The sequence below is a fragment of the Haliotis asinina genome, chromosome 6 (assembly GCF_037392515.1).
Source record: "Haliotis asinina isolate JCU_RB_2024 chromosome 6, JCU_Hal_asi_v2, whole genome shotgun sequence".
Lineage (NCBI taxonomy): Eukaryota > Metazoa > Mollusca > Gastropoda > Lepetellida > Haliotidae > Haliotis > Haliotis asinina.
Genome location: NC_090285.1, coordinates 56,178,029 through 56,204,669, shown reverse-complemented (window position 1 = coordinate 56,204,669; position 26,641 = coordinate 56,178,029). Strand labels below are relative to the sequence as shown.

Here is a 26,641-nt window from a genome sequence, read left to right as displayed (position 1 = left end):
GGAGTTCAAACGTTTCACTAAATTCCCCCCAGCGCTGGGGGGAAAACTGGTTTCAACAGCTGTGCTGCGCTGCGTCCATAACGCATGCGCAGTGAATAGTTTCGCGGAGCTTGGAACAGTATGCATGCCCGGGGTCTAAGGTCGTGAACAGTAGTCTAATTTTGGTTGTGTACACAAACAAGTAAATAATCTACTCATTACGCAAAACAGCTTGTTGATTGTGGTAAGCAGTCTCTGTCACAGAGAAAGCTCAGTGTCTGGTTTATTTACACCTATATGTCTATCTGCCTGTCTGCTAAAGACAACATGCAATACACAGCTTCAATCATTGACCACGTGCAAATTGAACTTAACACCTATCAGACTATACGACATAAAGAAAATAAGCTGATTTTAATGTCTGCCACATTATGTAATTAGGCACGTGTGATACACATGACAGGTTTTTATGTCTGTGGGTTGCAAACAAATTACATTCATTTTTTTCGGATGACTGGATCTGACGGAAACTGGTGCAAACTCTTGTCAGATTCAAGTCCTGTTTTGTACTTGGACGAATGACAGATTCCAGCCATGCAGTAGTTTACCATTTCTACTGACACGTTTTTTTATTGGATCGAGCGCAGAGAACATGTATTTTCCAAACCCAACATCTTTATATACATTCTTCATGGATAACGACTTCTTTTCGTGTATATGATTTTGTTTGACAACAGTATATGAATCCATACTGAAACGACGCATCAAGTACACAAAAAGAAGTTGTTATCTTCAAAGGTTCCTACTTTCTTGTGACTGGCTATACTTCTAAAATGCCCATCAAACAGATCATCTTCTGTACACACAATGAACAATGAAAATATTGCACTTTTGAATCGCGATTGTACGCTTATAATTTTGTTTATTTGTTTTTTTAAAAGCAGCAATGTATATTATATGTCATGAATAAGTGATAATTGTGTTTTAATTATGTTTGATTTTTTGGTTGCATGTGGCCTTTAAGCCATTCTACTCTGTTTTCTGTATCGAAGTTGATAAGTAGATCTTGAGTTCTACTCTCTCATTTTTCACATACACAATTATCTTGACATACTTATTGTTTAGCTGTAAAAACTGTGATCTGAACTCATATTTATTGTCAAATACTCCATGATTTTCAACATCATTTAGCTAGAAGTCTTTTTTTTCACAATTCCACCGAAGAATAATGGGTTACGATCTCATGTCATATGACAGAAAGATCTTTAATACAATGTTATAATAGTTTGCATCAAAAACATGCTTTCTAATATTACACTGAACATTTCATTTTTCTGATTAATTTCACTAAATTTAGTGTGGTCAACCATTTTGTTGTCATGGATAGTCCTACTTGGCAGCTAGCTTCAGGGTAAAATGACTTCAGTCTCTATGAAATTTGGATGACAAAAGGTATTTGATCAGGAGACTTTTGAGTGATACAAGGTGATAAGGTTCTTTGCTTTAAACTGTAACACTTGTGAAATCTCTGAATTTTCTTTTGGCCCAACATATCAAAGGATGGTTTGTCATTTCAGTTGCTGAAACCAGAGGACAAAGGCAAATCTTCAGGTATCGGAAAGAAGGAAGCCCCAGAGCGCAAGTCTGTTCGAGAATTAGCCAGCAAATTCAAAGACAACATGCCTCTTGGACCACTACCACCCAGGAAGAAAGGTTTTGGAAAAAAATCATTTACTACTCGAACAATATGCTTTAAATAAATAGATAAATATGAGTTATAAAAGTGTAGATTGATATAAATGTGGGACTGTCAAATGGTATTGTACTTTTTTTCTCCTTCAGATAACATTTCAGTTGTAAAACGTCATATTTGCAATTACACATATATTTGGTTCAGTCCCATCCGGGATTCGAACCTGCATCCTCAGTTCAGTTGTGTTTTGTTCCTATTTTGTCACTTTTTATAGATATATTTCACACTCTGTCCAAGTTTAATTTAACAATTCACAAGGATAATTGATTTATTAAAATAAGATGTTGTTAATAATTATCTTTTCACGTATATTTGAATCAGTTTGACATCAGGAATTATTTAAGTTACATTTATTGCATATAGCCTAGAACTGAGGGTTTTGATTAGTGATGTTATTACATCAGAAACAACTCAGTGTCTGGCTTTTATGCATATTTTCACTTCACACTGCGTCCTATGTAGTAGTTATGCAGTGTTCACGGTAGGTTTTGTTTGAGTGCGTGCAGAAGTAAAATTGCAAATGTTTAGTCCAAATCTTTTCTGTGCAATATTTTCGTTACAATTGTTAATCATTTCAAAATATATTGGTTCTTTATATGTTGTTGTGCTAAGATATATTTTGAAATTTAGAAGTCACAATGTATGTGCATGAGACAGTATTGACTGCCAGCTGAATTTGTTGAGGGTGCAGCCCAAGACACATATTCAGCTGGCAGTCAACACTGGTGTGCCCATCATCTATCTGGACGAATCTCGAGTGATTGGATAGCGTAACTGCTTTGTACCATGCCCTCATTGCGTGTTTTCAAAATCTGTGCTCGAAGTTTGAATTTGAAATCATTATGTTTCACACCGTTGACATTATATTGTCACAAATACTAGACAAAGTTGATAGTTGTAGACTGGAATGAGATGAGAGAATCAAAGACAGTTCTTTCATAAGCTGCTGTGGTTATTGAAACTCAGTCTGCTTTGTTAGATGGGTTTAAGAGTTGTCAAACACAGGCGAAAATGCAGTTTTTCCTGAACTTTCAAATTGTACACTTATTGAGGTCATGAACAAATATGATGTAGACATGAGCAGTCCTACTCATGGGTACTTTCAACTTGATTTCGATGTTTTTGACAACGAATTTGAAAATTGAAGTAGTGGTAAAGAAAAACAAGAAACTGATTTCCTAAGTCAAAACATGATAGCAGTGTCAAGCATTCACTTTCTGAAATTATGTTCTTGAGGTGGTTTTCTGTACCTGTAACTGAGTTACAAGTTTGTGTGAAATTTGAATATGTAATATGTCCACAAAATTTAAAAGTTATAAATGTCAATTTGTTGAGGTTATTTTTTAAACAGGTTTACATGAGACTGTGAGAGGTAAGCTGAAACTGTTTTATGTGCGTGGGAGCTGTAGGCGTGGCTTGCTGACTTATAATGAGCCAGTCAGATAGCCGTAGTCTAAGGTTCCTTCAAGCCATGGTTTAACTATTAGACACACCACTGGTAAGATCAAAGGGACCGCTGCCCGGGCATGGTACAAACGCAGGTTTTCTGTGTTAAGGGGAAGCCTGTTTACCGTGTTTACTGCCATACATCTTACATACATACTGTCATGGTCTTTGCAATCTTTTTCAGATAAGAAAAAGAAATGCAAGGTGATGTTTGATTACACACCAGAGAATGAAGATGAACTAGAGCTTAAGGAGGGAGAAATCATTGAATTCAACAGAGAGGTAAGACTGACTTTGTCAGTGACTTTGGTCATAACAGTGACTTTTACAGGAGTTCACATTGAATTTGTGTGGATAGTAGGTTGACTTTGTACAGGAGATATTACTGACTTTGTATATATTATATTATTCACTTTGTACAGGAGATATTACTGACTTTGTATATACTATATTATTCACTTTGTACAGGAGATATTACTGACTTTGTATACATTATATTATTCACTTTGTACAGGAGATATTACTGACTTTGTATATATTATATTATTCACTTTGTACAGGAGATATTACTGACTTTGTATGTATTATATTATTCACTTTGTACAGGAGATATTACTGACTTTGTATATACTATATACTATATTATTCACTTTGTACAGGAGATATTACTGACTTTGTATACATTATATTATTCACTTTGTACAGGAGATATTACTGACTTTGTATATAATATATTATTCACTTTGTACAGGAGATATTACTGGCTTTGTATGTATTATATTATTCACTTTGTACAGGAGATATTACTGACTTTGTATATATTATATTATTCACTTTGTACAGGAGATATTACTGACTTTGTATGTATTATATTATTCACTTTGTACAGGAGATATTACTGACTTTGTATATATTATATTATTCACTTTGTACCTGTGGAGGAGGTAGGAATACTGTTACCTTGTTCTGTGTGGGTTGAAAGTCCCTATCCTGATTTCCAGGAGTTTGGTAGCTCTGTGGTTAATATCTCAAATTGACACCAAACGAAAAACATATTCTTATTGATAGTCCTAGAACGTTTAAGACAATAGTTATAGAAGACTAATGCTGATGCTTTTTGTCCCTGAAGGTTGAGGATGGTTGGTGGGAGGGCTGCCACAATGGCCGCAGTGGTGTGTTCCCGTCTAACTTTGTTGAAATGTGTGAGGAACAGCAAGACGATGCAGGGCAGCCGGATATCCCAGACAAACCAGGTGGGATCGGTGAGTTGATGTGCAACCAGGGGGCCTCCCATCCCCGATATCCCCAAGATATGCATTCCGATAAGTCTCCACTATACTCTGGATGCATCTCTGGCACAGCCTGATAATTTTATTGGCTCCTCATATTCACAGCAGCTCATCAGCTAAGCTGCAGTTACAACCCATCTTGCATGTGTCAACAAAGATAGCGGTCGCAGATGCGAAGGTGTGTTCACAATGGGACTCAGATTTGGGGGAAATCATACTCACACACTGACGTGCGAAACTATGAAAAAAAAATTGTGCAAGAACCCCATCTACCTCTTGCAGAGTTTCTCTGCATGATTTATGTTGTCAAGTTTAATTGGTTAGATAATTTAAGAGGTGAAAGTGAGTTGATTGGTACGCTGAATTTCCTAGTATAGACACCAAAGGTAATAAATTTAATCAGCTGAGCTGTAGATGCCTCCAGGACATAGTGGAGACTTATTGGAACACATAGCATGGAGTTATATAGGATTGGTGCCTCCTTTCACAAAGCAATAAGGTAATAATAGGTCCCTAAGGTAACCTTTGTGCAGTGTTAATGGGAGTTACGGTTAACCTTAGCAAAAGTTGCTTTGTGAAAGGATCCCCTGATGTATAATGATATCATGAGGTTCCAAATGTGATACATTGTATTGATGGTTAATATATCGTGTGTAAAAACATACACTCTCATAAAGTCAAATCTTAGTAATTATCAGCTTTTATCAAAGATAGAGGACATCCTGCTATGTGTAGCAGCAGCACTACCTTTCATCTGACCAATCAGAACCTCACTTACAGATCATGGAAGTTGCAGCATTATCATGCTTAATATAGGATATTCCAAACAGATACATTGTGTATACTGTGACTGTATCTGTCAAAACTATTGACTGACTGTAGGTGCAGTGGAGGAAACATTTCAACAGTAGGAACTTTGCATAGCTAATGGGAAGTGCTGGCTTACAATCTAGGTCATGTAGTTCACATTTCAGATTATTATTTTTTTCAGATATCAATATTTGGTTGAGAACTGAATAAAAGAAAATATATGTGAAAGTCTAGCTTGTAATGAAAGTTGCCAGTTTAACACTAGTACCCTATAGCTGACATCTGAGTTTTTTGTTGCTCACATCTCACCGATTGTTCTGGTATGATCCTTAATGGAATGTCCTCAGATCGTTGTTCAGTGGTAGCATGGACTAAGGTTTTATTCAATTTGAAGGAGATGTGATGTGTATTGTTTAAGTGAGTGAGTGAGTTTAGTTTTACGCCGCTTTTAGCAATATTCCAGCAATATCACGGCAGGGGACACCAGAAAATGGGCTTCACACATTGTGCCCATGTGGGGAACGGAACCCGGGTCTTTGGCATGACGAGTGAACACTTTAACCACCAGGTTACCCCACCGCCCCTATTGTTGAAGAGTGATAAGAGAGGGAACACTGTGTGACTTATCTAGTCATGTAGCTGACTATGGTGATATTGTGTCTCTATAATATACTTACGTCCTCCACAGTATCACTGTTCTGCCTCAGTCACAGGATTCCAAGGTCTGCATTGTCCTGAGAGATACTGGTGCTATATTACCATTATCATGGTACTAGGTTATGACATTTATATATTATATGTCATTATATGATGTCCTGTGGGGATCATATGATGTTCTGTGGGGATTATATGTTATATTGTGTTATATGGTGTTCTGTGGGAATATATGGTGTTATAGTGGTTTATATGATGTTCTGTGGGATTATATGATGTTTTGTGGGGATTATGTGATGTTCTGTTGGCATTATGCAATGTTCAGTGAGGATTATATGTTGTTCTGTATGCACCATATGATGATTATATGATGTTCTACGGGGATTATATGATGTTCAGTGACGGTTATATGATGTTCTGTGGGAATAATAGGATGTTCTGTGGGGGATATATAATTTTCTGTAGGGGCATACTTTGATGACCCTTAAAAGTTGTTTGGATGTGAGATTAGTAATGTAATATGCCTGATTTTTTGTTGTGTATCAGGTTCTGGGGATGAGTCATCTGGCAGTGTACATGAAATAAAGGGAAAAAAGGTGATTGGGATAGGACTAGGGAACATCTTCCAAGGTGGCCCAATCAAACTGCGCGCTGCTCCCAAAACCAAAGAAGCACCACCTCCCGTGGAGGCAAAAAAACACCCTGAAGTAAAGGTGAGAAATGCTCTTGATTCTATGCTTTAATTGCCTCATGAGGCTTTTGTAGCTCACATGTAATTAATCCATTTCTTTTTACAATCATTTGTTTTGTTTCAGTCTTGTTACTAGTTACAACTTTTGAATTCAGGACATTCAAGGTTATTACAAAAGATTTTGTCTTGTACAACACAACGTGTCTGGTTGAAACAGTTTGCAATGGAAAAGAGTACTTTACGTAACTGTTTTAGAGTTCAACCATTTTATTGTTTGTAAACGCTTTTTTTAGCCTTGTGGACTTGTCAACCATATAGCTATTAATATTTAGGAGCAGGCCAAACCACCACCACACCAAGAGCCAGCCCGACCTCCCATGGAGCCAGCCCGGCCACCCCCTCCTGAACCCACCAAGACCCCTGTAGCGGAACCTGTTACAACTGAGGTGGTCAAGAGAGAGAAGAAAGGTAGGACTTGTGAACATGATTTCACTCTAGATTCTGTGTAATTGTTTGTTGCCTATGTTGTTGTGCCTATAGCAGGTTACAGATGTGATGGCACATTTATGGATGTGATGAGGTGTGTATCAATGTGTCAATGCAATTTCAGTAGGTTTTACAGCTTAATATGACATGTTTTCAGTAGGGTCCTGATAGATTTCAAGTAAGTGGCTGTGAGCATGATAATTTCCATTAGGAAACCCTGAGTATGATATATTTTCAGAGGGCAGACCAGAGTATGGTATATCTCAAGTGCATACAGAGCTTATGGTGTGATGCCAGTAGAATACCCTGTGTATAATATATACTCCCATTTACAAGAAGTGGATGTTTATTATCCAAACAGGAAACAAACTCAGAATCCTAAATTGATATGAGTTTTTGGCATTTAGTGAATCCTGATGGCGTCATCAATATTGTTGTTATAACACATCAATGAAACTTAGAAGAAATCAACCAAAGGTCCAAACACACCATCATTACTGTGGGTATCATGCACATACTTCTAGTGAAATCGAACATGCATGGGTGTTTCACCAAAATGTTGCACTTCATTTAATTGCAACTAAACCCACAATTTACTGTCTCCAGCATCCATACAATGGTGCACAGACCACAGATGACCTTCCTTGGATTGGCACATTTCAGGTCAACACCAACAAGATCTGTTCTTGCCAATCCCTCTACCTTTTGAAAACAATGATGTCATCAGTCTTAGTAGCCAATAAAATGTCTTCATTCAATTTTTTGTCTGTCTGACCTTGTTTGTATTTCTTGTATTTAATATTGAAAACTACATACATATATGCTTTATACCTGATTTGTGTTACTTTTGCGCATGAGTATACTTTGCTGTTGCCTACCGATATCACTATCCTGGGCATGTAAGGATGTGTGTAGCCTACCAAGATGTGTGATATATTTCTGAAAGATTTTCATAGTATGAGTTGAATATGGTGCCCATATTCAGATGGCGAATTGTTGTCAGCTTTCCTGACAGCTGTGAAAAGTGTGTATATATCTTTTCAGTAAGCAGAGCGGTAGTGAGATTCTCCTATACAGCAGAACAGCCTGATGAATTGTCCTTGAAGGAAGGGGAGACCATCTCAGTACTTGACACCAAACTGGAGGACGAGGGCTGGTGGAAGGGAGAAGTCAATGGCAAAGTTGGTGTCTTCCCAGATAATTTTGTTGAACTCCTCCCAGAAGAGGTAAGTGTGATATTCTTTGTTTTGGGACTATTTATACCTGTTTGTTGTAGTGTCCTATGAACTCATGTTGATCTAAATAGTAACATATTGAAGATGTTGCTATTGATAAATCTATTAGGAATCTTTATGTGAACTTGAAATGCATGTCAAACAATACATCTATCATTGTCAAATTTCAGGCTCCCAAACCCAAAAAGCCTCCGCCCCCATCCATCTCCACTATACCCAAGGCCCCACCAGGGGGCAGTGCAGCCAAGCCTGGTCTGTACCCCAAGTTGCCTGACAGGGTACCTGCTGCTGACCCCCATGAGTCCAAGAAACATGACACAAAACATGATGGGAAACACAAGACAGAAGCACCTAGCAACAAGATCAAAGACCACACAGGTAAACATTACAAACAAGGCTGGCATGTGAAGGCAGGGTGTTGAAGGAAGGCTGGGTTGTCAGTGTCAATCAGGGGATTTCATGGAAACACTGAATTGTGATGGGAAGGTATAGCTCTTAGTAGATGGTTGTGATAACAGGACTATTTTGAAGACGGACGACAACATAGTGTGTCAAATGATTTCCGTATAGGAGAAAGTCTAAGTATCTGTCTATTAGCTTTCAGGAAGGGACCATTATGAGGACATGGTCCAACTTAAAACACACCCAAACTGAATGGGTAGTACAATGCAGATCGATGCACATGAAATATTTGTGCAGTTGTAACTTAATAAACCATTTTAGTAAAACAGATTTGCTTGTATTCGGTAAAGTTGCCATTACTGAAATGAAATGGACAGATGTTCAGTGACAAAGCCGAGAGGGAGTATTTTAATGTGGAAAAAGAGTTACGAAATTTAGTAATGAAGTGTTATGAGTAGTCTGTAGTGTTCACAGTGTACATTGTGTTCTGTTGCGTATCTCTTATCAGCTCATGTGAAGGGACCACCGCCTCCGAAGCCGACACGTAAGATTTCTCTGCATCCACCCATTTATTGCTATTTATGTAGCCTGCCTTTCACTGATTCATGTATAACTTATATCCAGCCTGTTTATGCAAGCTTTCCATGTGTGTGGCTAGAATCAGGCTGAACCTCGCCATCAGAGCTGAGCTGCACACAAGCAAGTTTATCATATAGGTGAAGACATGCTTGTCACCTACGTCAGGAAGCGGGTCAGCTCACACACCTACCTGCAGTTGTGGAGGATCTCCGCTGCCACATACATTGCGCAGTCATTATATATTAATCCTATTGCTTCATACACCAGCAAAAACAATGCATGTTTAACATAGAGATGGATATTTCTGAAGCAGTGTGACAGTACCCAGCAAAAGCAATGACATCATAGATGTCATACTGCCAAAAGCAAATTGATATGAACATGTTTATGTTGTCTGAACATGCATGTTAAAGAAGGTCTGTGGTATAGGAGCTGTCGGCAACAACCAGGATTTGGCAACAAACAGGTTGTTCAGCGTCACAATGCATTTATACTATGATATAGTATGGGTTGTATCAAAATGGTACACTGTGTAATATACAAGCAAGTTCATAGTGCACTATGCTGTATATAAGCATGTTTCTGGTACACTATGCTCTATACAGTCAGGGTCATGGTACATAATGCTATGTGCAAGCTCGTTTCTGGTACACTATGGTATATACTGGCAAGTTCATGGTACACAATACAGGCAGGTTCATGGTACACAGTGCTACATACAGGCATGTTTCTGGTACACTATGCTTTATAGAAGCAGGTTCATTGTACACAATGCTATATACCGGCAGGTTCATGGTACACAATGCTATATATATGCAGGTTTCTGGTACACTGCTATATACAAGCAGGTTCATTGTACTCAATGCTACATACAGGCAGGTTTCTGGTACACTATGCTTTATACATGCAGGTTCATGGTACAGTGTATTGTTTACAAGGTTCATGGTAAATTCCTTTTTGAATACAAGTAGATTCATGGTGCATTTTTTATTAATCGACATTCATAAATCAGTTATATCCACATATCCATGGTGCATTATTTTATTAATGAACATTCATAAAGTGGTTATATCTACATAGTCGTGCATGCTCATGGTACTGAGATATTATTACACTGGTTAACCCAAGCTGGCAGTGAGGTGCTAGAGGGTTAACAGTCACGTGACTTATCCCACCAGGTACCCATTCACTGGTGGGTAAACAAAGGGAGTTTTGTACATACTCACTTGCTGAGGGTGAGACCACATGTGTCGTGTGTTTGGAGCAGGACTTAAGTGCCAGAAACACTCTGTCAAGTTGTCAAACGCAATCACCCATCCAAGGACAGTCCGTGACTAGTGGTAGCAGGTTTTTGGTACAGTATGTGATACAAAAGCAGGTTCATGGTACACTCTTTTTTTTATACAAGTATGGTTCATGGTACACTGTGTTATATACAAGCAGGTTCAAGGTACACTGTGATGTAGACCTTGGTCTCGGTACATGTAGATGTGTTAGTTACAAGGATGTTCATGGTACACTCTCACGAACAATCAGTTTTATAACACAAGCAGGTCATTTTATCACACATTGGACCGGACGGTACATTGTACATTGTATGTCACCAGAATGCTGGACAATTTGTGGTCATTTCCTGCTGCTTCAGAATCCACCAACGATCGGGTGGCACCCCCAACTACAGCTGCCAAAAAACCCTTTGTCCCTCCCCCTGTGGGCAAAAAGCCTCCTCCCCCCAAACCTGAACCCCCAAAGCCAACTGAGCCTGCCAAGGTGGAGAGTAAACCCGTGGGCCTGACATCCACCACTGACTCTAGAACAAAGGACAGTCAGGAAGGCAATGGGCTCGCAGATGATAAGGAGACTCCTGGCCAATCAGACCAGGGTAATATTCTTGTCGTTGTCATTACTGTTGTTCTAGTAACTGCTTGGTAAAGGTATTTAGCATCTTCAGTTTTCAAATACACCTTGGCACACATGTTCAGATTTTCACATACATGGATACATTCTTTCCTTGCTCTGTTCTTCATCCCTGCAGCATGTATAGCCATCGTTTCCTGCTCACCAACATCGATGGTCCAGTATGTGACCGGTCACGAAGCATGTGCCACTAACACTGACCACTCCTTGTCTTCATGTTGTATTACCTACCCGTTCACATGCTGAAGCTACCTTCATTGCTGTAGAAGTAGGCATTGTTCATACACTCCCTTTCTCCCTCTGTAATACCAAGACTTTGTGTGTTTTTTGTGTTGTACACAGCTTGTTGCTGCATGGTTGTGTTGGGAAGCTCGGCCATGTATTATACTGATCCAAGGCTGCATGCTTGCGTTGGGCAGTTGACTGTTCTGTGTTGTACAATTACTTCATGAGAAATTAAGGGAGCTCAGGGCCCTGTTTTACAAAGGGATCATGATGCTATGCCTGTTGTAACTCTCTTGTTAAAACTCAGGACTGTTGTAGAGTTATGATCGTTACATGCACACAATCTTCAGGGCTTTTGTTGTATCATAAACTGGGTATTGAAACCTCAATCATTTAATCATTCATAACAAGGTTATGACTATGATTTTCATGCTGTTTTTTGGCCTCTGTGATGGTAATGACAATCTGAGCCTGTTCTGTGATAAACTTATCTAAAGGTTGCATGAGTGTTTCAGATGACTCTGACAGGAGTTGTGCTTGGGCTTATGTATATATAAATAAACTTTCCTGGAATATTTATGGTAACAGTAGGTGACACTGAGCGTGCAGGTCTATTGGCATAGTGACACATGGCTATTGTGTCAGTGAGGCGGTTCAGTAGTGTGTAGTGTCTGCCTGGTGAAGGGGTTAAAGCTCTGGTATGTTTCATCTAGAGTTGACAATAAGAAACCAAATTCTCTATTGATTATTATTGGAGTTTTTTTGTAGTAAGTGTAAATGTTTGTACAGTGTCTCATTATGTTCACAATAGATCTAAAATATATTCATGCACCGGTTACAGTAATATTGACCATAGTTAAGAATACAAAAGTTTGAATACAGTGCGCATAACATAAAATGGTAACTATAGTTACATACAGAACAGGTCTATTTTGAATCATGCTTATTATTTGATGTCATGAGAATGGGTATTGAATGGCCACAATGGCAGATGAGTAAGAACAAAACTTGGAAGATAAAGAGGCTTGGAAACGTGGCTCATCAACTTTGTTACTAGATGAAGATCAATGTTTAGTGATTTGCTGGTGACTTTAGATTTTAGGATAGGAGATTCTTCTATATTATGACAAAGATCGAAACATTTTTGTTGACAATCTTGCCAAGAAACTATGCCTGTCTGAAACTTTAAATGTTCACTCTCAGATGTTCAACTGGATGGTAACAATACCCTTTAGATGTAAGGTCTGCTCAGCACTACATCCAACTTCCACTGTAACAGTTTGAAATTTTTGTATGTTTTACGTTATACTATTACTGCAACGATTCGTTTTGATTCATCAAAAATCTTTGTTTCAAATTTCGATAACCATTATAACCATTTTGATTTGTTATTTTAGGACCTATTTCTTTTATTTTCACACAGCCAGAAATACTTTTGGCTCACACTTGAGCAGTTTCAAGCACTGAAATACAATGATAATGAATGGTTGATCCTGGGGTAATTATCTAGTGAGAGTTGTTGTTAGTAGACGTCACCAAGTTAACGATGGGTTTCACGATAAAAAAGCCAATACTGAGAGTAAAATGAAATCTGATGTTTTTACCTGAATGACGAATCGAATGAAAATTGATTGAATCTAGGGTCCAATATCAAAAACTGAATTAAGGTCTCAGTGAATCGTTTTAACCACACAGTTCACACAGTGCAGGAAGAGACTTGTGCCTAAACCTTGTAATTGTTTCACTGAATACAGTGTATAATACATCAGCTGCTGACTTGTAATTGTAACCCAAAATTGGTGTTATATATCATATTCATTTCATAGTGTATTGTGGCAGGGTAGGTTAGCACTCATCACACCAAAGACCCGGGTTTGATTCCCCACATGGGTATAGTATGTGAAGCCCTAAAAGCAGCATAAAACCTAACTCAGTCCCACTCATAGTGGATTTGTTGCAGCCCTAGTCTAAGTGATATAAAAATATTATGGAACGAGGTCCTGGATAAATTTTAATGTGAAATTGGTTTACTTTGCATTCTGCTGTGCCCAGGAGAAGCAGGTGAGCCACTGTTTATATTGTTGGTCTCCAGTGTTATGTGTGAATGTGAATACCAAATAGCTGCATGTGTTTCGTATGAAATATATCAATATGTTTATGAACAAAAGTAGCCTAAAATTACAGTCTAAGTAAACTCAGTAAAAGAGTCTCAGTGTATTTCATTACACCACACCACTGAGTCTAACAAAACCTAGTAGAAGGTCGCGTCAGGTAGCCTTTGAGCAGCGAATGACAGTCCAGTGAAATGCGAGACGGATAAATAGAGTTAACCAATCAGACAACGGTTACTATTTAGGGATCGGAGGGACTTTCAAAATATTCATGTCACCGACACAGATCTCTCCACAAACAAAAATCAGCATATAACACAGTTATTTGACCTCCAGTATATACGCTTTGGGGTTTCTGTTGACATGGTTACCATTAGCTAATATTTCCACAAGATAACATCCTTGAATATTGTCAAAAACACTATTTTCAGCGACAGTTTACTCATAGTTGTCATGGCAGTACGTATGCCGTGTGCATCACCTGGAAGCAATCGTACACTAAACAGCATTCGGAATCATTGGAGTACGAACCTTTTCGAGATAAAAAGTTCATAAGGGATGTGCAAATGTGCACTTTCGCGATTTGGTAAGCTGTGTTCTGATTGGTCAATCTCAAAGGTTACTTGACGTGACCTCCCATGAGGTTTTGTTAGACTCAGTGGTGGAGTGAAACGAAAAGTACTGAGGATAAGTTTACTTAGACTGCCTAAAGCTAAACAGTTTTAACATTGTATGAATAGTACATAGAAGCTGACTCAAGCCATAGTGTTTTTGTAATCTCAAAAAGTGTTTCAGGAATGTTATGTGGGTTCCCTGAAACTTTGTATTATCAGTTCAAGTGCAGTGTCTGTACAGAAAACCTGAATTGCTCTTTTACCCATGAGGGGCAGTAGGGTAGCCTAGCAGTAAAAGCATTTGTTTGTCACACTAAAGCCCTGTTTTCGATTCCTTAGATGGTTACAATGTATGACACAAATTTCTGGTGTCCCCTGACATAGTGTTGTTTGTATATTTCTTAAAGTGGTTTAAGACTAAATTCACTCACTCACTTTTTACTGAAATTGACAATACTGTTGTTCTACTTGTGGTATTTGATCTGTTGGAGTATGTATACCCCCGATCAGATTAAAAGTCAATGCAAGAAATATAGTTATCATGTGTAAAATATATCTGTCAATTAAATATAAATAAATAAATAAAATCGAAATGAACCAAGAACTGTGATCAATATTTCTGTTCAGAACTGAGAGAATCCAGCCAAATAATTCAATTAATTCTTTATTTATTCCCAAGCTTCTGGGAGACAAACTGAATTCCGTGATATTGACTCCAACTATATGGGATGGCATGAATCAGTGCGTGGTGCTGGTTCCCTTGTCAGTCTCAATCTACAGCAGCCTGGTGAATATGGTGTGGGAATTATCAAACATTGGACATGTTCTCATTAACAAGCCATCTGTCTGTGTCTGGCTGATAAGTAACGAAGCTGATATTGGTTACACTACTCTTCCACAGTGGACTGTTTGTGGCTGGATGATATTAAGGAAAATATGCAAAGTACATTATTAAGTTGGGGAATTTTTCCTCAGTTTTATATAATTCTGCCATGACATAAATTTTGCTTTTTCAAGCAGTACTATGTCTTTCTTGCACAATCCTTTCAGCATGTGTTTCAGCATTGCCAAGTAATAATTATGTGAAAACATTTCATCTCACATATCAGTCGGCATGGCAACAATTTGTAAAGGTTATTTATTCTGTTACTAGCCTTAATATTGCTGGAATGTTGCTGAAAGGGGGTAAAATCAATACTCCCTGACTTGCTCACTTACTTACTCACTTGCTCAAAATGCACTGGTTCCTGTTGAACTGTGTTGTAAACTAAGCTATGATGTTATTATGTAATACCTAGATTATTTTAATGTTGAATGCTTGTGTAACAATCACAAATGATTTATCCAGCTTGCACCATAGTGAGTTTGGTTTGACACCACATTCAGCTATAATTCCAGCAATATAGGGGGAGTGAGTGTGTGAGTTAATATCTGATGTCGCCTTGGCAATATTTCACCCATATAGTGATGATTTAATTAAGGAAGAACAACAGCAGTTTTAAGAGTTTGTCATTGATCACTGGAGTTTAACATGCAATCAACTGATTTAATTGATTCCAGCATTTCCTTGCTGAAAAACAGTTCTCATTTGATTGGTATGAGAGAGATAAACTTATGGTGCGATTAACTCAGAAAACTGGAAGTCGAATCAACTCGAAGTTTATCAAGCCAAAAATATGTACACATTGTGAAAGAATTTTTATAAGTTTGATAAAACTATAGTTCACAAGAAGAGTATTTTCATCCAAAATTGTGTCCTGTCCTAGATTTCTCAAAACAAGCTTAAGTTTCAACTCACATTTCAAACTGATTTTAACAATTTGAAACAGTTCCATTTTTAACTCAAATGCACTTTTAAAATAAGAAAGGCCAACCAACTTAAGTAATCTGTCCACCAAACTCAAATTGTCTGCTATATGTGAGTTTATTACCAATTTCAGTTCATTCTTGGAAATGTAGTTTCTCACAATTGGGTAAAACCTGTAACTTAAGTCAAGTTCAGACTTTAGTTTGTTTCATAAGGGGCATAAAACAAATGAAAAATTAAGAAATCTGTCCACCAAACTCGAATTGTCTGCTATATTTGAGTTTATTACCAATTTCAGTTCATTCTTGGTAATGTATTTTCTCAAAATTGGGTAAAACCTCAAACTTAAGTCAAGTTCAGACTCAAGTTCGTGTCATAAGGGCCATAAAACAAAATAAAAAATATCGTAATCTGCTAACAATAGATTTGTTTGAATCAGTAGAAAAAATAAATAATAAGTGAAAGTTATATTATGCAAATGTTGTCAAAACCAAGTCTAATGTGAGGTTTGAGACTCTTGTAAACAAGACCAATACTAGTGATGCAATATCCTTGACTAGGCCAACTCACCTCCCCTTTATGTTCTCATCACTGGCTTGCCTTCATATTAACTTCACTACTAAAGACTTGTACAGTCCTTTCTACAACTTTATTATCCAACTTGTAATCAAATGTGTATACACCCTACTCCGCTTATGTATACATATGTGCAAAGAAAATGAGACACAGATAATTTAAAGTATGAGACTGACTGAAGAGCACTGTTTGCTGCACCAGCATGACAAGTGTCTTCCATGAGTATCTCTGGCTAGTTGTCTTATTGCCACTCAAACTGGTGGCAGTAAATGAGCTCTCTGTGATGTCTGACCTACCAAGTATACATTGCCCTACTTGTTATTAAGCAAGCTCTCGATCATTGTGAAAATAACACCCACTCTTTGTTTTAGTGCTTTTTTAGGACTTTGAATAAACTTAAGGCTGGACTTAAGGTATTTTAGGTGATGTTTCTGTGAAACAGCCTGTGAAAAATTTTTCACTACCCCAATGGTGAGAGAAATTGTTCTTTGACAGACTTTAGATTGTTCTATGTGATCAGTGATCTCAAAATGTCAATGAAATTTCAATATAATGCACCTCATCAGCTGTGAAAATTGGATTTAAGTTGTCTCATTTTTTCTGCCTGTCACATCATGTGTATATCAGTGTATATCATTAAATAACATACCAGTTCAATAGGCATGTACATGCTCTAAAGTATAAACAAAAACAGAGCACTGCCGTTTAACGTTTATACATGTTGTTCTTCTATTAATGAATGCAAGCCTCTCTAGAATGTCTGTTGAACATGTACCCTGTGGAATTCAGGCTTAGAATATGTTCCTAGACTGGCTGTTAAACGCCACTTAATGGATCAGGTGGTACAGCTTGATGACTGGATTAATTGCATGTCAGTGTACCTCAGGAACATGCATTGTTGCTCAGTCAGTTGTCATGTAGCTGGAGTGTAGTTGAATTGGGTGTTAAATAACAAACAATCTAGCAACTGCTGATTACGTCGTACTTTACAGTCATATGTACAGGGATTTATGTAGACTTAAAGGATCATAGTAGAATTTTGCAACAAATCTGAGCAATATCAATAAAAATTCCTAAATTATGTTATGTTTCTCAAGACATAGTGTGAGTGATGAGAAATGTTATGTCTTTGTATTCCACTGATAAGAATGTAAAAATGGAACAATAGAGACACTTTAATGCTGAGATGAGAATATTACCTTGAATACAATGTTGAAATCCCTCTGTTCTTAGACAAGGAAATTGATTTTTCAAACAAAATAATAATTCCTCATGCCATTAGGACTTAGTTCGTTATGCTAGATATATCCCTGAGGTAATGAGTACCCGGTAATTTTTTATGTAAGCTCAGAACAAATAACATTTATACCATAAGATCAAAGCTATCATGATTGTATAACTTTGATACCCTATGTATGGCATTGATCTTTTCTTTGATTATAACAACCGGGTATGTTGTATATCTATTAATATGTGTTAATGATTTGTCTTTCGCTTTAACACCTGTTCTTTTTGCAAGTTGATACAGGTAGGTTGTCATCATGTTGTATAACTGATATTGATACTATAGATAAAATGATGTTTGTGTTTTCAACATGACTCTGCTTCAGGTAATCAGTGTGTGTAGGCCTTTGCAGACTGTTACATTGATAACTGCTGTCAAGGCAGCATCTTCTGATTCATTGTCTACTTTTTCCTGGTACATCTGCTGCTGGAATATCTAGGCTACTACTACTACCTACTGGGAATAAGGCTTTTGAGTCCAGTGAAGTGCTGAGAATATATTTTCAACCTATGTCACTGGCAGTAATAAGTAACTTTGCAGTGTTTGGTTCTCTACTTCTTTGTGTTGCATGTCGTCTTTCTGGAAGCAGTCTTGACATGTGTAGCAGAAAAATATAGCGTTTAAACAGAATGCATATGTTTGATCATAAGCATTATCATGGTGACCAAATTGGCTGCCAAGGTTACCTGTACATTTGTAACCATCACGATTACAGTGGTGTGACATGTAAACATCTGTCATGGTGGCTTGTAAATGTTCTGCCGTCATGGCACCAATGGTGGATTACTTAATAACTATAACATGCCTAAACATGCCAACTATCATGGTAGTCATAATGGCGTGTAAGTGCCTTTAAGCTGCTATGGTAGCCATTGTGAGAAGTAAATTGTACATTGGGTGCATGTAAAGTGGGAAAGTTGTAAGCTTGCAAACTTCAACTGCATGTATGTAAGAAGAGTAAGCATATAATCTTCTTCTTGGTTGTTTCAGAAAACAATTTTGAGTCCTTGGAGCCCACCTCCCAGAAGCTGACACATTTGACAGCATCACGGGCTAAAGGACCAAAGAAGAGGCCACCGTCGACAATATTCACATTAGGGGTAATCATCTATCATGATTGTGTTGAAAAGCTAAGGCTGATTTTGTTGGTGATGTCATTGCGAAAGAGTGAATGAGTTTGTTTATTTGCTGCAATATAAGGTATTAATGTCAGCAACCTGTTTAGAATTATCTTCAGTAACCCATGCTTGTCGTAAGAGGCGACTAATTGGATCAGGTGGTCAGGTTCGCATATGTCATTGTTTCCCAATTGCATACATCACTGTTGATCACATGATCATACATGATGTTGATCACTGGATTGTCTGGTCCAGACACCATTATTTACAGACACCACCACATAGTTAGAATATTGCTTAGTGTGGCATTGAACAACAAACCAACCAAACAATCAGATACTTAGTTGTATAGACTGATGCTCACGCTGTGGATCACTGGATTGTCTTGTCAAGAAACCATTATTTACAGACACCACCACATAATTAGAATATTGCTGAGTGCAGCATTGAACAACAAACCAACCAACCAATCAAATACTTACTTGTATAGATTGATGCTCATGCTGTTGATCACTGGACAGTCTGATCCATACTCAATTATTTATACACCACCACCATCTTTGGAATATTGCATTGTAAGACTACACTTACTATAGCAACAGCTATACAGATGGATGTCAATAGAATACTTAAATTAACCCAGGTCAAACCAGTTACCCAAGTTTCCTTAAGTGGTGACGACAGACCCAAAACTGTTATCACCTGAAATTCAAGCTTATGAGGATCAACGTGTGAAGCCCATTTCTGGCATCCGTAGCTGTGATATTGCTGGAATGTACGAAAGCAATGTAAAACCCTCCCACTCATACACATGATCAGTGGATCCTGCTTCCGCTCAGGGCCATAATTCTGCACAGATACCAGCAGCCTTTGACGCTACTATGTTGATCACTTGTTACGGAGATAATGCAACAGCTGGTTTAGAAAAGAAGTCACTGATTTGATGATTACCACATAAAGTGATGTATGCAGAAACCCAGAGATGGAAATAATGAGATATATTTTCAGGACAACCCAGACAGCCCTGATGCTGAGGAACTACCATCTTCCACCCCACCGGTAGTACATTCCCAGCACAATGACAGCAGGGCTCCTCCACACCCATCTAAAGAAAAGCAGGTAGGCACTCCCACCACTTTGTGTAGTAATTGGTATGAAGAAGTGTAATTTTTACAAAGGCCACAACTTTATTTTTGCTGTATTTTTTTTCAAATTTGAATTTTTAAAATCCACTTTTACACTTGTCAGATTTCTACTGTCACATCATGTTGGCACAATGTTTTGAGACTACTGTGTTTGAAATAATCAGTGTGATGATATCAGTGATATGAGTCTTAAAATTGCTTCCATGGTGAATTTGAGAGTTATGTCCCTTGTCCTTGTTCTTGCAACACAGACTTTGTTGAAATTAACTCACATTGTTTTCTTACCCCCAAACAACATAAACAAACCTGCCTGCTAACAATGGAAAATTCAATTATTTTTCAGTTATTTGTCCTCCTCCTCTTCCTTCTCTCTCTCTCTCCCCTCCTATCCCCTGCCAACTCGTTCATCAGAAGCATCAGTGTTTATTGTTTCGTTGTTTATTTCAGTCAAGTATATTGGACATGGAGAAAAAGAGTCACTCACACAATCAGTCTAACCACCAACCCCACAGTACAGCACCACCACGCCCACCAGAACCATCAGCATCGGGACAAGGTACGATATAGGCAAATGCCTTTTCATTTGATAGGCATTTCTTTGGCATTGATGGATTACACATATGATATATAATCAAGAAGTTGTTGTCCATGGGCATGAAGCTATATATACCAAATGTTTATGGAATTTCTTACACACCTGTGGGTGAGAAACCCATGTGAGAGAACTGGTATCACACATATGTGTGAGATCGATTTCTAATCCTGTGATTGGCTACTCCATGCTGATGACTGAAGGTCGAGTTATGTGCGTGATTGCGTTGTAAAAATGTACCAGTATTTATGAAATAAATAGGGTTACAAATGTATGTGGAGTAAGTTGTCTGCCCAGGGACGTCACTCGTTCATGACGTTGCGTTATGTGTCACTGTGCCACTACAGTCAGAGAAAGGCCGAAATATGCATCGTTGATCCAAAGTGTTAAGATTTAGGTGTTTAAGAAACCGATTACCCTACTTGTGTCTGTCAGACACCATTTATTTTACAACGAGTTGTTTCAAAACGCATCTAACGAGCGAAAGCATTTTGAAACGAGCTGTAAGATAAATGGTATCTGACAGACACAAGTTTAGTAATCTCTGTATCTTCAGTGGATGTTCCTCATCCAGTTGCTCGTGTGTTGGTAATAATTGTTATGGAGAGCATGATGAAGAATTCACTGTTCCGTTGCAGGTGTGGCAGCCATTGCTAAGGCTCTAGAGGAGGTGCAGCGAGAATTACGGGAACTGCGAGCAAACACTGTGAGTCGAAGCACTTATGCTGAGTTGAGGGCTGACTATGACCGACTGAAGCATGAAGTAGATAGCTTCAAATCCTCCTCCACAAAGAAGATCCGAGAGCTGATGATGGAGGTGGATGAGGAGAAGAAGCTGAGGCTCAACACACAGGTGGAGATTGAGCGCATCAAGAAACTGCTGGCGGAAACCAATGTGTGAACTGCAGGCACATCACATCAATGTAATCCAACATGTAGAGGAACAGTAGCCAAGAGGCACAGCAGGAACTCTGGAGAACACAGAGACAGGGGCTCTACCACAGACATAGTGTATGCTGACAAACTAAACAACCAGATGTCAACATGAACAATTTATGTCTGTTTTGTTCAGAAGAAATTGCCTACTTATTCCTTAAGTGTATCCTATAGTGAATATGGATCAAAACAGTGATGGTCAACTGCTCTTCTTTGAGCCTTCTTCAAGCTATTGGCATTCTCATTTATGCCTCCACAGGATAAGAAAAGGATCAAATGTGGTATACACAAGTACACAAGTGCTGGTAGTTATATTAGACACATGGTTTCAATGTGTTGAATCTCATGAGATCTTATCATTAAGGTTGTTATCTGCTTCTCCATGTTTGAGAAAACAGGGTTCAAGTTTTGTCTTACATTTCCAGCTACAGCCCCAGGTTCAGATGGGAGCTGAGATTCTGTGTAGTATGAATGTTATCATGTCTGGAAGGAGACAGGAGTGAGTGGCATCTGCCTCTCACAATATCCCTGTGCTGTATATTACTGCTGTGAGACTGAGACACAAGCACTGGGAACCTGGGTGTGAAGCTTGTGCTGTGATATCTCCACGACTTGGAGATGCTGGCTAAGTAGAGCTGCTTTGTTATAAATGTGCTGGTCTGACTGACCGACTGGATGTCACTTGTCCATGGATGATTGCTGATGGCCACTTTCTACATTCCACTGTGGGCCATATGCCTATGTGTACTATGATATTAACGCTAATACTGATAATTCACAGCATTATCCCTTCTCTATGTTGCATTTTTTAACTTGCCAAATATTGCTTATTCCTGATTATGTGTATCTATGCTTATTATATAACTAATACGAGGTGAAAGAGTCCAGGCTGAACATATTGTGTACTCCGTTGTAACTGTATGTACAAGAGCCCTTAAATAGTCCACAGTCACGTGATGAAGAATCATCTCCATATCTGCATGCATGCTGCTTTATCACTTGATAAAACACTCCTGTCACGTGATGGATAGACCCGTCACTTGATAGTGAGCCTCCTCTATCCCTGGATGGAGAAGATCCTTTGGTATTTCAGGAAGATGCCTCTGTCATTAGTTGAAGAGACACCTCTGTCGCTTGATATTTAGGCTGTCTCTTCCAGGATGGAGAGACACCTCTGGTCTTTGAAGAAGATCACTCTCTTATTTGTGGGAGAGACTTCTCTGTCTGATATAGTGGTTCCTCTCACACTGTATTGGGGGGGACCCTCTAGTATTTGATGGAGAGACTCTCCCACTTGATAGAGAGGTTCCTCTCCCTTTATGGAGAAGATTCTCAGGAAATACACCTCTGTTACTAAGGAAGATGCCTCACTCGATGGTGAGGTTTTGCCTCTCATGGAGACATTTTGGTAGTCACTCCATGAAGACATCCTTCAGTCCCTTGATAGATAGAAAGCGCCTCTGTTGTCCGATAGAGAGACATCTCTGCCCTTGATGGAAACCAGATGTCAGGTGACCCCATTTCTGATCATGATGTAATTTCTTTATGTGTTCTGAAGAGCACAAGTTGCTGGTATATGTATCCAAATTTAGCCAAACATTGTATTGTGACATCAGCTATGAAATGTATTGTTATTATATACTGTTATATCCAAGGATGCTTTATAGTATATCGTTTTGTACATTTCTATTTTATTTTGTTGATTTTGAAAATTATTTTATTGAAGTACATGCTTATAGAATACACATCAAGCTTAATTCCTCGGCTAACATTCCTGCATCTTGGATGACAAAAGCTTCATACACTACAAAACTCCTGTCATATCGGTCATGATGAGGTGATCTCAAAGGGAGATCATTCTGTTAATGCTTTTAGCATACATTTTATCATCTCTTTTTGTAAGCTAATTTATTTTAAATCAACTTTAATCATCTTTATACTATGTATAGAGCATTTCAGCTCAGCTTTGTATTAATAATAGAGCTTTTTGATTGTTCAGCAAAGATCTGCTCTTTGATTTGTTCAGGCACCATATGGAAACTTGTTGCATGCAAGCTTTTCTACTTTAGTGTAGGCATTGTAGGATGTAACAGCACATGTTGCTCACACCTGTAGTTGTAGGCATTGTGTGTAGGTCTGCTTCTAGTGTGCCATTCTCTCCTATTGTAGGCATTAATTATACCTCTGAGACCGGTCGGCCATGTTGTTCCCTCATATAGTGGGCATCAACAGTGTACACTAATTTGTTTTATGTGAAAATTCCATGTTGGCATTACTTCCAATCCACACTGCTAGTATGACCTTGTCCTTGAAAGCCAACAACATGGGTGTGTGACAGTGTTAAGGGCATTATGATTTTGACATTTAACACATTACCAATTAAGGTAACATTCTGTGCTTGAAGTCAATTCTTCTTGCATGATGTAGGCTTTTCCATAAAGTGTATGACTGTACCATTCTTATGGCCTCCTCTGGATGGTGTCATGTAATGTAGTGTGCAGTTGGTAGACTTTCACAATGTCATGTTGGCTGTGATGCTGCATGAAGACTGTAGGAGGTGCAGTCCTGCCTAACCAGTTATGATGTCACTCAAAGGTTACACTCTAGGTGATGTCTTTCAACATATCCTGACATAATAAATGCAGGACATAAAAGATGTTAACCTACTTGCACCATGTTCAACCTAAGGTAAAAAGCTGAACCAGCCAAATTCCATTGCTTATATTGCAACATAAATTGAAAGAAGTATGCCGTTGAATTATTTAGATGGTTCATTTAGAAATTTACCCCTCAAGAATTGCACTTTGTAATATTGGGTTGCACCAGTGCAAGTAACAAAGCACTAAATCCAGCCCTTAATATATGTGAAGGTCACCTGAATATGAGTGTTAAACAAGAGTCTCTCGGTTGCCATCCCAATCTCAGAATGTAAGCTGATATTTCATCATGATGTTGTGGACTAGCCCACATCACTTTTATAAGATCTGTTAGTGACATTTTGGCTGATATTGAAAGATCTGAGTGATAATTGGCATGAATTCCTTCCTATAATTGTATCTAATGAGGAAACTCGTTATCCACCCTGGGACTGTATGTAAGTTAATGTTGGTAGGAAGTAGATTAGTATCTGCATGGGTTTAATGTTTTCACCAGTCTTCTAGAAGGCCTGAGTTGCCAGGACTAGCCTGCTGTGTCCATCAAGTTTCAAGTCAGTGGTGTAGTATTTTACATCACTTGGCAAGCCTTCTTCATAACCATTATAATTCGGACTAGCTTTCTATGTAGCTGTGTATGTCAAGTGGCTAGCCTTCTGTATAGCATTGTATGTCACACAGCATGGTTGTTCTGTGGGCGTGATCCCTGAAATGACTAGTCTTTCGTGTAGTACAATCTATCACATGACAAGCAGGCATATAGTATGATAATAGTATCTAATGATCAGTCTGCTGAGTAGAATGACTAGCCAACTGTGTACCATGCTGCATCATGACTTGTTAGTGTAACATATTTTCGTCAATTGCCTTGGAGGCTGCTGCTATGGTCACATAATGGTGCATCACATGACTAGCCCATGTAGCCTAGTGCATTAAATGACTAGCCTGTGTATCCAAGTGCATTACATCACTAGCCTGTATAGTATAATGCATTGAATGACTAGCCTTTGTAGCCTAGTGCATTAAATGACTGGCCTGTGTAGCCTTAAGTGCATCACATGACAAGCCTTCTTTGCAGCACATCACTTGACTAGTCTGGGCAACCTGGTGCATCACATGCTCACCTTCTTTGCAGCAAAGCACATCACATGACTAGTCTGTGCAACCTGGTACATCACATGACTAGCCTTCTATGTAGCATAGTGCACCATGACTAGCCTAGTGCATCACATGACTAGCCTACTGTGTCGCAAAGTGCTTAACATGACTAGCCTCTCTAGCAAGGTGCCAGGGAATAGCCAACTGGGTATCATAGTGGATCACATTACTAGCAAGTTGTGTAATATGGTGCATAACATGACTAGTATGACTGGCATGTTGTGTAGCATGGTAGCAATTACAGCTGGCTGAAGAAGCATCACATGACTAGCCCACTGTGCACTGTGGTAGGTCACATGACTAGTCTGCTGTGGACAAGATAGAGTGCTTAGTCAGCATTGCACTTGACACTCTGAGATAAAAAAACCATGAATATCAAGTTAGTGATGAATCTTCATATCATTACACATACCAGAAACATACCTGTGAATATATTACATTGTTTAATGGTGTATTTATTACAAATATATCTCTACTGTATGTCTTTATTTAGGTTTACATTTTATCATCATTACATCATGCACATCTATTCTATTTGTGTATATATTTGTACATTGTTCATATTTGCCTGTACACTTTGCTCGATACACTTTATATATCGCTAAGTGGTGTGTCTGTTCTTTATTCTCACCATGGCTGTGGATGTTTCAACATATTCTCATGCACATGCATGTAAGGATTGTTAAAAAGATTGTTCACAAAGTGATGTAATTGGGGGTTGAGCGAGTATAGTTTTACACCTGTAGCAATATTTCAGCTAAACTGTGGAAGGGGACACCAGAAATGGGCTTCACACACATGGAGAATAGAAGTCTGGTGGCATGACAAGCTAACCCACCACCCCTAATGTAATTGGAGTAACACCTCAGTTTGATAGTAATCCACTTTCTCAGTCATTCTAACTTAGAAAATGTAAAGACAATTGACAGTGTCAATTGTTTCTCACAACATTCATTTCTAGACTAAGCAGGGTGCCATACATACCAGCTTACACAAATTGACAAGGAATGAGTTTGAAGGCTATCAAATTTTGAGCAACCCATTGGATCAACCAAAGGAAAGGAAAGACACATGTTCCTACTCAGAAAAATGTACACCGTTTTGCACACTATATACTGACAAGCAGAGATTTGTACACAAAACCCTGACATTAACATGACAAATTTGGATAGTAGTGAC

The 26,641-nt window shown here is 38.4% G+C and overlaps 1 protein-coding gene across 6 annotated transcripts in view; it reads left to right on the top strand.

Moving 5' to 3' along the window:
- The window catches only part of LOC137286572 (SH3 domain-containing kinase-binding protein 1-like), a 37,951-nt gene extending 11,884 nt beyond the window's left edge, over positions 1-26,067 (top strand). For 2 of the 6 annotated variants that reach the window (XM_067818512.1, XM_067818514.1), the window contains exons 3-15: positions 1,557-1,692; positions 3,363-3,460; positions 4,308-4,440; positions 6,478-6,644; positions 6,955-7,090; positions 8,153-8,334; positions 8,514-8,721; positions 9,254-9,289; positions 10,970-11,206; positions 18,850-18,959; positions 19,986-20,096; positions 20,570-20,678; positions 21,353-26,067. In XM_067818512.1, coding sequence (XP_067674613.1) covers positions 1,557-1,692; positions 3,363-3,460; positions 4,308-4,440; positions 6,478-6,644; positions 6,955-7,090; positions 8,153-8,334; positions 8,514-8,721; positions 9,254-9,289; positions 10,970-11,206; positions 18,850-18,959; positions 19,986-20,096; positions 20,570-20,678; positions 21,353-21,615 — 1,926 coding nt within the window. In that variant the 3' untranslated portion in view covers positions 21,616-26,067. The remainder of the gene's footprint in view (positions 1-1,556; positions 1,693-3,362; positions 3,461-4,307; positions 4,441-6,477; positions 6,645-6,954; positions 7,091-8,152; positions 8,335-8,513; positions 8,722-9,253; positions 9,290-10,969; positions 11,207-18,849; positions 18,960-19,985; positions 20,097-20,569; positions 20,679-21,352) is intronic. The other 4 variants (XM_067818513.1, XM_067818515.1, XM_067818511.1 and 1 more) reach the window with 3 other exon arrangements.
- Positions 26,068-26,641: the final 574 nt, after the last annotated feature.